Below are 12,969 nucleotides of genomic sequence, written 5' to 3'. Positions count from 1 at the left end.
CCCTGCTTGCTGGGAGGAGCCATTGGGAAAGGGCAAAGGGCAAAGGAGAAGGATCTTCCCTTGGTCCCTCAGCCTCACGGAGTGACCGCCTCATCCGGTCACCATTTCGGGAACCTTTTGTTCTGGGGCAGCCTGTGAGGTCATTACTGGATCAAGTGAGGACATCAATGTATTACAACTCAAAACAATTCAGTGGCAATTTAGCAACTGGTTTCCCTGTCAGTGGCTTTTGAGGGTGTCTAACAACTCTCAACTGCCCATCACATGTATCTAAAGGAATCTCTGCCTTCAGGGAAGGAGGCAGGGCTTTGAACACTGAAGAAGATCTTGCGTGAAGGACTACAGCAAAACTGCTCCTTGTGGAGACAGGAGGAGAGGTGGAACTGGAGAGATCTCCTACCTGAATTGGTATCCCAAGTTGAGCTCTGGGGCGAATGGTTTGTCTATGACAATTGTGGTGCCAATGCCCAAGGCCTGGAGCTTTACGTTGGCCCAAAGTCTGTTCCCAGTGAACAGCTTGATGGAGTCAGGAAAATTCCCCGTGTCATTCAGGGTTGCTGTGACAGTCACAGGAACCTCACCCCTAGGGGGAATCACTCCTTCTCTGGGTTCAGTAACAAAGCAGTGGGGTTTGTATACCTGTAAGACAAATATAATATGCATTTAGGATGGAAACCATACACCCTGGTGTCTTGTGGGATATAAGAAAAGGAAAGACTAAAGAGGGGAGGATAAAAATCCTAAAGGCTTAATTTCCCTAAAGTTAAGCTACAGTACTGGGCAACAGCAGAGCTCATACAACCTCTATTTCCCCCTCTTTTAACAGACTCACCCAAATAACCCAGTTTTGCCCAACCCAAGGGATGCTCCTCCTCAGGAGAGTCTTCCTTCCCCAGTCTTTCTCTGGAGTGGAGGCCAAGGAAAGCTGCATTCTCTCTCCTGGCTTCTCCCAAAGGCTCAAGGCCAGAGGAAGTCATGACTTATCAAATCCCACTGCAGAAACCACATGGCTGGAGGACACTGCTGAGAGCCTGAAGAATATCTCTGCAAAGCCAGCTGAGCAAAACCCCAACACCAAACTATTCTTTCCCAAGGGGCCATCAGTGCATCTCAACACCCCCTAAAGGACTGAAGCCCTCCCTCCCCACCCATCATCAGCTGTAGAGAGGTGCCCCAGTGGCATCTGCTTTGGAAAAGTCACCTCCAAATGGTTGGAGCAGAGCAGGAAAGCAGGAAGCAGAAAGAAAACTGGACAGACAACATGTGCTCTGTGGGCATGGCCCACTCTTCCCAAGAACTCTTGCCATCTGGTTTCTCATGGACTTCACGGATTGGGCAAGAGAGCTGGAAGCTGCCCCAAGGAGGGAGGAAAGGCCTTGCACCAGCACAGCTGTAGAGACACAGCTCTGCAGGTCCAGCCCTGGTACGAGCACGTGAAACCCAACCTTTACACACCATGACCACCCAGCCAAGGTGCATTGCTCTCTGCAGAGGCTGAAAGCAGAACTCCATTGTGGAGTCATGAAAAGCTGCCCTGGAAAAAAAAAAACCCTCACTTTAGGGTAACATCTATCCCCTAAACAGCTGGAAAAGCAGCAAGAGGAAAATTCACACCCCTCCTCTTCTCCCACATGGCCTGATGCTTTATCCACAGACACAAGCAAGTCCTTAGTATCAGGTTTTAACCAGCTCCACAAGTTCAACACACCCAGCATGAAGAAGAACAAACCTCAAGCCCCTCATAGATCTCCCCCTCCAGCAGACATCCCACCCAGCCCCAGGCCCAGCCCTTCCTGGCTGCACCAGCCCTGCTCTCCCTGCCAGGGGAGCAGCCCCAGCTCCTTCTGCCCCATGCAGCCTCCATGTACTAACCAGCCCTTCCCTGCAGCTGCTCCCCAAAGATGCTCTTCAAGGGCACAGAGATCACAGGCTGTGGGGGTGCACAACCCCCACCCTTGTCTTTGTGTGGACAGCCCAGCTGGCTTGACCCACAGGAGGTGTGAGAATTGCCTCCCCACGAGCAGTCCGAGGACAGAGCTCGCACCCTGCTCTCCACTATCAACAGCAGTTTGGCACAAAGCAAATGTAGATGGAACAAGGAAACCACAGTGAAATCCATGCTCTGGGAGCAAAGGACCACAGGTTTCTCTTGATCTTGGAGCTCCAAAATGTGACATGCACAGCTAAAGACAAAAGATCAAATTAAGGGAGAACTTGTCAACACAATCCAGATTAATTTCTGCCCCTGACTTCACTGAGGGGTGCCCCAGCTAAAACCACTCCAGAGCCAGGTTCCTCTTGTCTCGCTCAGCTGGAATATTGGAGTATCTTGCCTCCTCTCACACAGGGTGATATGGAAATCTTGCATATAAAAACCAAGTCATGGCTGCTACTGACCAGTCAATTTCCCTGGAAAACAGCCCCACAGATACTCACAATCTCCATCCTGAAGTCTATAGGGACGAGCCCTTCGTTGAAGAGGGTAAAGCTTTGTGAAGTAGGCTGTAGAGCTGGGATCCTGCCAAACTCTATCAGCCCTGGACTTGGGTAGATTTCTGCCAGCCGTCCAAAGCTCTGTAATTCTGTTTTCTGTTCCAGGAAGCAGGCAAGAAAGATTTTTAATAAACCCCAAACAAACCACAACAGGGAAACCTAAAAAAGCTTCAACAGCTCAACCCTGCTCAAGTTATTTCTTTAGGAACAGCTACCACTCTCCAGCTGAAATGCTGGGCTTTTGAGGAAAAAGAAAAACAAAATTACATGTTCACCTCCACATTTAAAAGGATTACGGTAAGAGAACCTTTCAAACTACAAATTATTGGTCCAAAGGTAAAAGCTTTGCAAGAAATCTCTAGTTAAGACCAGGCCTAAGACAGTTAAACAACTGGTTATTATGGTGGGGAGAAACCCTCCTCTTTAAGGTAAACAGCCCAATAGTTGAAAGCAACTGTTTGTCAAACTTCAGGCTCCCTGGCACAGCCTGCACTGCCTGTCCTTCCTGTTCACTGATTTACATGTAGTGCTCAGGTTCAGATGTTTGGTGCCACCCAGGGAATTTGGCATTGTCATTTCCTTATGTTTTAATGTAAGTCTAAATCCTTGCAACCACTCTTCAAATGGCAGCTTTCCTTTCTTTTACAGAAAGCTCAAGGTTCCCAGAAGTCTTCTGACATCCTCTTTTGTGCTCCAGAGATGAGAAGACATTTTAAAGCAGATGTTTCCAAAGTTAACAGCATTTTCAAGATTAATTAACTGAAATTACCCTCGATTCCAGCTTAGACAAACTACATTCTGTGTCAGACACTGAGATTACCACCTATGAGGCATGAGCTGTTTGTGCTACCGATCCCTCCTGTCCTTCTCCACAGCAGCCCGTGCCTGTTTTCCCCGGAAGAATCCCTGTCCCCTTTGCACCCTGCCAGGAGCAGCTGCACAAAGGCACACAGCTCCCCTGGCACTCACCAGGGGGTTTCTCTCATTCCCGAACACGCCGATGAGAACGTTGGTGCGATGCATGCCCAATGTCTGCACTTCGATTATGACTGGAATCTCTGCAGAGCTGTGAGGCTGGACAATCCCACAGGGTTTGGGGCTGGAGTAGAACACAGGAGAGTCCTTATTGCGATCCTGGAAGAGACAGAATGAAATGCAGCTTCAGAGGGACCTCTGAAATACTCTGTAGACTCCTTAACATCCACCGCAACAGCAACTGACACACGTTTAAAAATCCCCAGGACAAAGGTAAAAGGCACAAACAAGATGCAACAATTGTAGGCTTAGCATTGCCAGGGGATCCTGCAAGGAGGCTGCCAGCACAGGCACTGGTGTCTGTGGATGCAGCAGCTTTTCACAACCCTCTAAGATCTCCCATCAGAAAACACCCTGAAGACTAGAACATAGACGTTTCCTCAGGAGGTTAAACTGCATCCTAAAGTTTGCATTCAGGTAGGATCCTGTTCTCAGCAGATCTTTAAGACTGAATAGAAACCAGCAAGGTCTTATCCAACCCCTCAATAATATTTGACAGGAGGAGGTGGATGTGATGCCAAACCTGGGGAATAAGCCCGTAGCAGCCAGGAAGGTGGCTGGGATTCCCAATGATGAGTTTCTTCTCATACGGCACCTTCAGGTAGCACTCATTGTAGGCCAGGACATGGGGGCACACTTGGAGCTCAGGAACGAGACATCTGGGCAAAGAGATGACCCCAAGGGAATCACAGATACTGAGAGAATGGAGAACGTTTACCCCCAAAGATTGTGAAATGGAGCAGAACACATTGGTCACTGTCAAACGGACATTTGACAGCCCTACAGTGATAAATTGCCTCCTAAGTCTTCCCACTCAAACATGTCTTGTCAAGGAGGGGCAAACCCTGAAAGGCAGCACCCAGAGGCTGCCACGTGCCCCAGGCAGAGCACTTTGTCCCACAGCTGCCTCAGCCCCTCGTTTACCCAAGAAGGCTTGCAAGGACTCCTGTAACAGTCCCAGTGATCCACGAGCTCTGGGGGAGCCTTCCCAACAAGGATCAGTGCTCACTAAGGCTCAAAGAACACACAACTCTAGTGTCTCAGTAAAATTGACTCCCTCCTCTCCCATGGTGCTGTTGCCCTGCCTGAGAACTCAGCTGTTTGCCCCAGCCTTGGAGGCCACGAGACACCACCTGCCCTACAGAGGGGCTGATCACCCCCTCCCAGGTCCTACAGCTCCCTCAGTCCTCCCTTCCACAGCTCCATGCACTGACTGTCCCCAGTTCCACTTGCTTTACAGAATGGCAGCCCAGGCACTGCCTGCATGCCTCTGCCTGGGAGAGGGAACAGCACCAGGGAGCTGCATCCCTCTTGGCATTCAACTGACACCCACAGCAGCATAGCAGGATGGAATTCTGCTGCAGCAAGAACAACTTTTGGTTTAAGTCTGAGAACATTAAAGCTCAAAATGGGAAGCAGAGGGAAGGAGAAAAACTAGAGATCACCTGCCACATCCAGGGCTGCTTTCCCTTGCCCTCACCACTCTTGCTGTGAGCCACTTCCCCCCCTGTCTTGTGCCCTCATTAACAGAACCAGACCCTGACTCTCAGCAGGCTGCTTGGTGTGTCCCAAACCAGCCTCTGCATGGCTGCAACCAGCACAACCCCACCTCTTGCAGGAAGGATGAAAGAATTTCCCTCGGGAAATTTGTTCCACCTCAAGCACCAAAAACCAGGCCAATAAATTAAATCATTCCTGGTCCCTTTAGAAAAAGGCCCCAGGACCGTGCTGGGCTGTGAGCAGGGGTGCTTTTCACCACAGGCTGCTGTCCAGGCACTGCTGTTCTCATGTCCAGCTGGCACAACATGAGGTCATGAACCAGCACTTCTCCTTGGCAGCTGCAGCCAGCAAACCCTGGGCAAGGCAGTGGCTGGGGGAGGCCAGGCAAGGGCTGGTACCTGGCTGAGATGATCAGTGATGCCACTCCCTCACCAATACCCTCCAGGTCCACCAGCATTTTCCGGTAGAATTTCATCACAGTGTTGGAACACAGGGTCACCTAGTGGAAGAGAACAGTTAATTCTTCCTTACAAAAGCTCATTACCCACGTGTGATATCCTCCAGTTCTTGAGGGAGGATTTTGCCTTAATTCTTCCGGTGGTTCATGTGTAGAGCACAGTCTCAGAGGAACAAAAGCCTTCTGGCAATACCAGATTTGTTAAACACTCCTTGCTACCAGGGCATAGGTCAGCTACATTAAAACATTAGACTAAAGCTCTATGCACCACTGTATTCAAATTAAGGGGCCAATTTTTCATCTGACTACAATGACATAAATGCAGGGCAAATCTGACTTGAACAGAATGAGTTCAGCTTTACAGCAGGAAGCTGAGGGCAAAGAGTGGCCCAGCAGGTGCTGGACAGCTCATGGCTGCAGAGTTGTTGTCTCCACTGGAGATCCCTGCAGTGAACACAAATCATTCTGCTCCCCAGGAGAGGAGAAATGAGACCAAGAAGAAAAGCTAACTGCTTTATACAATGACATCTCTCTAACAGCCACCTTCTGTCCTCATCCTTGCTCTGCCCACTTGCAATCAAATAAATCACTCTCAAAACCACAAGAACGGCTTCAGGACTTGACCATATGGTATTGACCTGAGTGTATGATTTTGGAAACAAAACAGTGCTCCTTGAGGAACATCCCGAGTAACCCAGCGAGCAGAGGCCTCACACCAGTGCAGATCTCCCACTCACACCATGCTCAAAGCTGGCACCAGAGCTAAAGCCCTCCCACACTCCAGTGAAGCTTCAGCCCTGGTGCTGAAGCATCTGTGGCTGGACTCTTCCCGTACCTCGATATCCTGGTGTCCCTCGGGGAGGATGGTCCCTTGGCTGGGATTCACTGTAAACTCCATGGGCTCCACATAAAAATGAATTCCCTTCCTCCAGGCTGGGTCTCTGTCGTTGCGTATTTGGTCAAAGCTGCTAACAGCCGGCTGCGTGCCATCATCCAACACGCGGAGCTTGAACATCACGGGCACCACGGAGGTGTTAGTGAGGCGACAGCTCTGCGTGTAGGGAAAGCCTGGCAAAGGACACAAATATCCATTGAGGCACCCGTTATGACATGACTCCTGGTGTGACTATCCTGGCAGGATGAAAGTGTGATTGAAGTTTAGCTCTTTATTATCTGAACTACAGCTCGCCGAGAAGCTGCATGAGGAATCAATCGTCACTTAGTTCCCTTTGACACTGATTCCAGACTGCAGGCCTGAAAATGCCCACTCCTAGCCCTGCTGAACACTGCAAGCTTCTCTCTTTGTGATGGGGAGGAGCTCCCTCACCTGCCCCAAACCAGCACCAGTTATCTCTCAGTGATGAGTGTGCACCCAGGCCGAGCATTTACTCTGAAAATTCGAGCTGTAAAATTCCCTGTTAAGTCTGCCAACACTCCCACCGTTTTCAAGATATACAAACAGTGAGTCATCGTTGAGAAGAAGCTACAGCAAAAGAAAGTGAGGATGAAATCAGGAACTAGAACGTGATGCAAAGCACCCTAATGCAGCTTCTCTCTGCAGGATCCTTAAGGCATCTCTTGGTTTGGGCCAAAGAGACTGAGCACGTGACAGCTCAGAGCCCACTCAATTGGAGGCAAAGCCGAGCTTTGCTTTGAGATTAGCAATTAGGAACCCTGTCCCACCTTACCCAACAAACAGGGACATCACACCCATGCTGCTCACTGCGACTGCTGCCTGCAAGGGTTTACCCCACTTGAGCTCTGAGATTTGCTTTCCATCCTGGAAAGGCAGAGATACAGCCACACATGGTGGGGATGTCCTGCAGAACCCAGAGAGCAGCCACAACCTGCTCTGCAGTGCCATCTGGCTGGGCTGGCCAGCTCTGTGGGGAGGAGACTTCTCCCCAGGCCTGCTCACCAGGAGTCACTGGAACACAGATGGGGAGAAAAAACAACGGCAGGTGCAGCCCAGAGCTTCTCTGTGCCCATCAAAGGGACCACTGCCAGCTCCAGCAGTGACTCCAGCAGGGAGGCAAGAGAGGCACAAAAAGGACAAACACAGATGTCAAAACCTCAAATGAGACCGAGGTCACCACATGCAGACAACAGTCAACAGCTGAAAAGAAGCAAAGGTACAACAGCTGCCTTCAGCTGAAGAGACCTTAGGAATGAAATCGGATGAAGCAGGATGAATCTCCTGTTTCAGAACCATATTTCCACCTGTTGCCTTTCTTGTTTCATTTATTCAAAAGGCAACTTGACACGTGCCTCCGTGGTGATGCAGGGTGGGGAAGAAGCAGCTCAGGAAAGGCAATTAGTTTCCTTAAAGAGTTCATGAACTTCATTGTTACGGGTTTAGGCTTGGTGGTGAGTGTTCCCCTCTGGGGTCTGGGAAGGGGGATAGGGGTTTTGGGGGGTTTTGGCCCTGGGGATGGGCTTTTCCCTTTGGGGTTTTTTGGGAGTTGTGGCGTGATGCCGTGGGCGGCTGTGCAGTCGGAGCTGAGGTTGGGCAGGGAGCAGAGCTTCCCTTCCTCCCGCTCGGGGATCGAAGCTCGGCCGGAACGACACCAAAGGGGAAAAACGGTACTTGGCGGGTGGGAAACATCTGCTCTTGTGTTGTTGTCTGTGCTGTCCTGATATAGTCTAGTAAAGAACTGTTATTCCTTTTCCCATATTTTTGCCTGTGAGCCCTGTAATTTCAAAGGTATAATCATTTGGAGGGAGGGGCTCATCTTTCCATTCCAGGAAGATTCCCACCTTCCTTGGCAGACATCTGTCTTTTAAAGCGGGACAGAGACACCAGAAAATACTGACTTTCTATTCCTTGGTGCTATTTGATCTCACAATGGCAAAATGCTACCTGAGGCACCAGCAGCCCTGCAGTTCACACCCCGAGGAGGCTGCTGCGGCAGACCAGGAGTGAGGGACGCTTTTCTGTTGGAAGGCACAGATCCCTCACGCTGTGTCCCAGCCCAGGGAACACTCACCAAAGGAGATGTCCCCGAAGTCGAGCTCAGGGAGGTCGAAGTGTAAACTCGGTCCAGTGACACAGCCCCTGGATGGTGGGGACAGAGGAGGAAATGGCTTGGTTAAAGGAATTGCAGAGGTCCGGCTCTCGTGGCTCGGGGCAGAAAACCTGGGGTCAGGGCACCGTGGGTTTCCAACCAACACAGCACCATGTGCTCAGCACAGTGCCCCTGTGCACAGGAGGCAGCTACAGCCAAGTGGCCAGCAGCCAACAGCCACTGCTGGGGCTTTGGGCACAGGGCAGGCAGGAGAAGCCCCTGGGATGCTGGTGGTCCCATGAAGAACCCTGAACACACACATGGCTCCGTGCCTCAGTTTCCCCATCTGCAATGTGATGGACGTAAAGGTGTCCCCACAAACTTCTGTAACCAGCCTTTCCAGCCACAGGTTCCCTGCTTTGCTCCTTCTTAGCTGTAACTGCTGTTCCCATGAAGGAGCTTACTCAGGAGAGTTTGACCCACATCATCATTACAGACAGAGTTCTGAGACATGAACCCAGGGGAGCCCCAAACATCCTCTGAAAAGAGCAGCAGCAGTTCTACACAGTGGACAGATGAGTCCTAGAGGAAAGAACTGTGGCGTCGTGGTTTTTTAAGAATGTTGTTATTAAGTTTATTAGTCTGTAAAAGTATTTGGTCCCCAGTTTCCCCTATAAGTTCCCCTCACAAAGGTTTGTCCCAAGTTGTTTATTACCCTATTTTCCCGCCAAGTTGCCTGTCTCTCAAACTGATTGTTCCCTCTACTCCTCCCCTTCTGCCCTTATAAGTTCTCCGCTCCCTCCCGGGGGGTGGCCACCTTTCCTGTCAATTAAGTTGACCACCCCCTTTTATTTCGAGAATCTTCTGTGTCCGTCACCCCTTCTTTCACACATGGTTTGCCCGCCGGGCTTCTTCCCTCCCATGTTTGCTCCCCATTAGTCCTCATGTGTTGTGTATTCCTCCCCTGCCACCAGGTTATTGGTTGGTTTCGGGACTCTCCCCCCCCCCCCCCCTCCCTTCACGCCCACTCCCTTTATAAGTTCCTCCCCAAGCCCCGTTTCTTCGGCACTTGTCCCTGCCGCCGTTAAGGAATAAAGCGTTCTTGACAGCTATACGAGTGTTCTCCCTTCCTTCCTTCACCTCGGGTCTTCGTAGTTTGCCTCGCCTGCGCTGCCCACGCCACAGACGGCACCGCCACCTGCAGCCCGCGAAGGAGACGCAGGGGCGGCAAATCCTGTGGCCGCTCCCGGCCGCCATAGGGAGCAGGGGAGGCCGCTCCCGGCCGCCATAGGGAGCAGGGCTCCCTGGCGCCCGCGGCCGCAGGGGAGGCGGCGAGAAGCAGCCTGTCAGCAGGGCACGCTGAAACAACCAAACAGGGCTGTCCTGAATCTAGCACAGCACCTCAGTTGTCCTTGAACTCAGCAGACAGACTCCAAAAGTCACCACCATCCACTGAAATCAGCACTTGAAGCTGCACTACACTCACGAGTTTATTTCACGGTTGATGCCAATCAATGCCCACTCTGCCTTTTGGTTAAAAATCAAGGACCAGTGACCTGTGCCTTCTGTTGTATTCACAGGACTGCCACTGGCTCTGCTCTACACATCTCAACAAGAGACAGCTACCCTTGCTCAAGGAGAAAGCTGCTTATGCAGAAACATCCCATGACCAGTTTGGGGGAGGGACAGAGGAGAATCAATTATTTCATGGTGAAAGGTTCCCTCTCGATTTCCAAAATAAAAAAGCAGCACTTTTCTTCCAAAAACAAAGCCAGCATAATTGTTTCTCCACTATGGGCAGACGTACTCACCACTTTTCTCTTGCTAATAACTTTCTTGTTCTTTTTTATCCATCTCCCTTATCCTATTGGTATAATCCAGTGCAGATTGCTTTCATTTCTGCTGCACAGTTCCCTGACTCCCACATCAGCCCTTTCCTGGCTGTGGAAAGGAGGCACCAGAGCACTCTGTGCACAGCAGCTGGGAGCACAGCCTGTCCCCCACAGCATGCTTGTGAGAGGTGAGGCTGCTGCTGCCCATCTGGGATGGGTTATTAACAGAAGTTTTTACAAACACTGCTGCTGCTGCAGAATCACCCAGGCTGGCCCATCTCCAAAGCCCTGGGGGCCTTGCTGGCTGTTCAGGTGGGACATCCCAGTGCAGCTACTGCCCAAAGCTGTTCCATCCCACTGCCTGCCACGGCCCAAGGCAGAGGGAGATCCCTGCAGGGAGGAGTCATTCCAGCTCCCGGGTACCACACAGGGCAGGAGGCATCCTCACACTGAAGTAATGCAGGGATCAGAGCAGAGATTAAAACCTCAGGCAACACCTTTTTTCTCTGCTCGACCCCAACATGAGGTAGGTGGGGGATGTCCCAGAGACAGCTACAGATGTGCCCACCAAGCTCCCAGGCTCCTTACTTGATGGTGAGGATCACAGGTGTAGGAGATCCAGCCACACTGAACTGGAATTCTTCCTCAAACCACCCCAACATGGGGGCATTGAAGGAGATCTGAACAGTCTGGGTCCCACCTGGTGCAATGATGCCCTCCTCGGGTGCAAACTTGAAGCAGAAGCCCATGTCTGTGGTTGAAGGGATATAGGTGAAGGGAGCATCAATAGCTCCTTGGTTAATCAGTTTCACCTGCAGCAGCAAGAAAGCAAAATGGAAATACATGTGGAATCTTCCCTTCGTGTGAGTTACTGTCTAATGATGCAATGAACACCCAGAAAAGGCAGAAGATGCTTTGTGCTGCTGAATGGCAGAAGGCAAAAGATACAACAGGACAAGTTCTGTCGTTGAGCTTTCATGCAAAGCAGTGGTAACTCCACAGAACTGCAGTCACCCTGGGCTTATCCCATGGACACAGAGCAGTGCACCTCTGGTCAGCATCACCAAGCTCACTGAGAGCTGGCCCTGAGAGCAGCGTGGGGTGATTGCAGCTGCGTAGTGAACGACCACAGAGCTGCTGCTGTCCCAGCTAGCACAGCTCCAACAGCACCATCTACTCATTCACCTTTTCCCACACCATGAAAACAATCCATTGATCGTGAGGCATCAGCATCAAAATGTACAGACAGCACCATCTTTTGGTAAGAAAACTCAGGGTGTCTTTCTCTTCTACTGCCAAGCTTTTGAAAGTGCCTGGCATGATGCAGTGCCTCATTTTCTACCTCTTTCAGTTGCTCTCTCTTGATTTTTTTGCAAACTTGACACTATTGGGGGGCGGCAAATAGGTAGAGAAATCCTTTGCTTGATTCCCAGGAACACTTTTCTCTTTCTAGAGCCAGAGATGCGCCAAGGCTGAAGTGTGGTGAGGGGCTGCTCAGCAAGGGAGAGAACTCCCAAGCCCTTTGCAAGGGCCAGCACTGAGCCAGGAGGCTGGATGGCTTTCCTGTGACTTCCAGGAATAAGCAGGAGCCGCTTGACTGGAAGCTGTTTGAAGTGGACTGAAGCTCAAAGGCAGCCAGTTTGGTGCAGCTGCTTCTGAAGAGCCCAGTGCAAAGGTGCCCTGTGTCTGGCACTGCCACAAGAGCCTCTGAACATGCAGCTTTTTGACCCAGTGTTGGTTTTGTGTGCCAAGGGGCTGTTTTGCAGGAAGCCTCCCAGCTGATGCCTAAGGAAGGCTGCCCAAAAGCAGGGACTGGGGCTTTGTGAAGAACAGACACACCTTTCTGACCCCCCCAGATTTGACCAGTACATCAAATATTCCCTGCTCACAACTGCCCAGCTTGGCAGCAATTCCACAGCTCCACCAGGCTTGCTGCTGCCTCAGGAGCCATCAGGATCCATCCCAAGCCCTGCTGCTCACCTCACAGACGTGGGAGGTGTTGACAAAAATGTTCCCAAGGTTCAGTGTTTGAGAGCTGAGTTCAACCAAGGGTCCTTGGCCTTCCCCTCTGAGGTGCAGGGGCAGCCTGGTCTCACGGCCTGGGGAGAGATGTGCATTTCAGTACAGTAATTCCCTCTGTTACACTCTATTTTCCAGGCTGCCTCAGTGCTAGTCCCTGACTCTGAGCTGGATGCAACCACTCCTGATGCGGCAGGAGAAGATATGGACCCTTCTGTTCTCTCAGGAGATATCCCTTGGGGCTGACTTCTAATTTCTAACCCATTCCTTGGGCTGGTTTCCAATTTGAGCCCCCAGTTTGCTGAGTTTAAAACATCTCTGGTGTCCTGTAGTGACAGGCCAAGGAGTAATGGGTAGAAATTGAAAGAAAGGAAATTTAGGTTAGATATTAGGAAGAAATTTTTTACTGTGAGGGTGGTGAGACACTGGAGCAGCTTGCCCAGGGAAGCTGTGGAGGTTCCAGCCCTGCAAGTGTTCAAAGCCAGGCTGGATGGGGCTTGGAGCTACCTGGTCTAGGGGGAGGTGTCCCTGCCCATGGCAGGGGCCTTGGGACTAGATGATCTTGAGGGTCCATTCCATCCTTAACATCCTGTGATTCTGTGGTTTCCTTCCCCTGCACCTAGAGGAG

The 12,969-nt window shown here is 51.1% G+C and overlaps 1 protein-coding gene across 1 annotated transcript in view; it reads right to left on the bottom strand.

Annotated features, from left to right (window-relative positions):
- LOC119705757 (hydrocephalus-inducing protein-like) overlaps nt 1-12,969 on the bottom strand; it is a 58,475-nt gene that overhangs the window by 40,560 nt on the left and 4,946 nt on the right. The window contains exons 4-11 of the mRNA XM_038148530.1: nt 12,303-12,421; nt 10,911-11,134; nt 8,473-8,540; nt 6,321-6,553; nt 5,427-5,527; nt 4,052-4,187; nt 3,463-3,627; nt 401-639 (exon numbers count right to left, since the gene is read on the bottom strand). Of these exons, the coding sequence (XP_038004458.1) occupies nt 401-639; nt 3,463-3,627; nt 4,052-4,187; nt 5,427-5,527; nt 6,321-6,553; nt 8,473-8,540; nt 10,911-11,134; nt 12,303-12,421 (1,285 nt within the window). The remainder of the gene's footprint in view (nt 1-400; nt 640-3,462; nt 3,628-4,051; nt 4,188-5,426; nt 5,528-6,320; nt 6,554-8,472; nt 8,541-10,910; nt 11,135-12,302; nt 12,422-12,969) is intronic.

Source organism: Motacilla alba, chromosome 11, assembly GCF_015832195.1.
Source record: "Motacilla alba alba isolate MOTALB_02 chromosome 11, Motacilla_alba_V1.0_pri, whole genome shotgun sequence".
NCBI classification, from domain to species: domain Eukaryota; kingdom Metazoa; phylum Chordata; class Aves; order Passeriformes; family Motacillidae; genus Motacilla; species Motacilla alba.
Note: the sequence above shows the minus strand (reverse complement) of the source record. Positions and strands in the feature narration are given on the sequence as shown.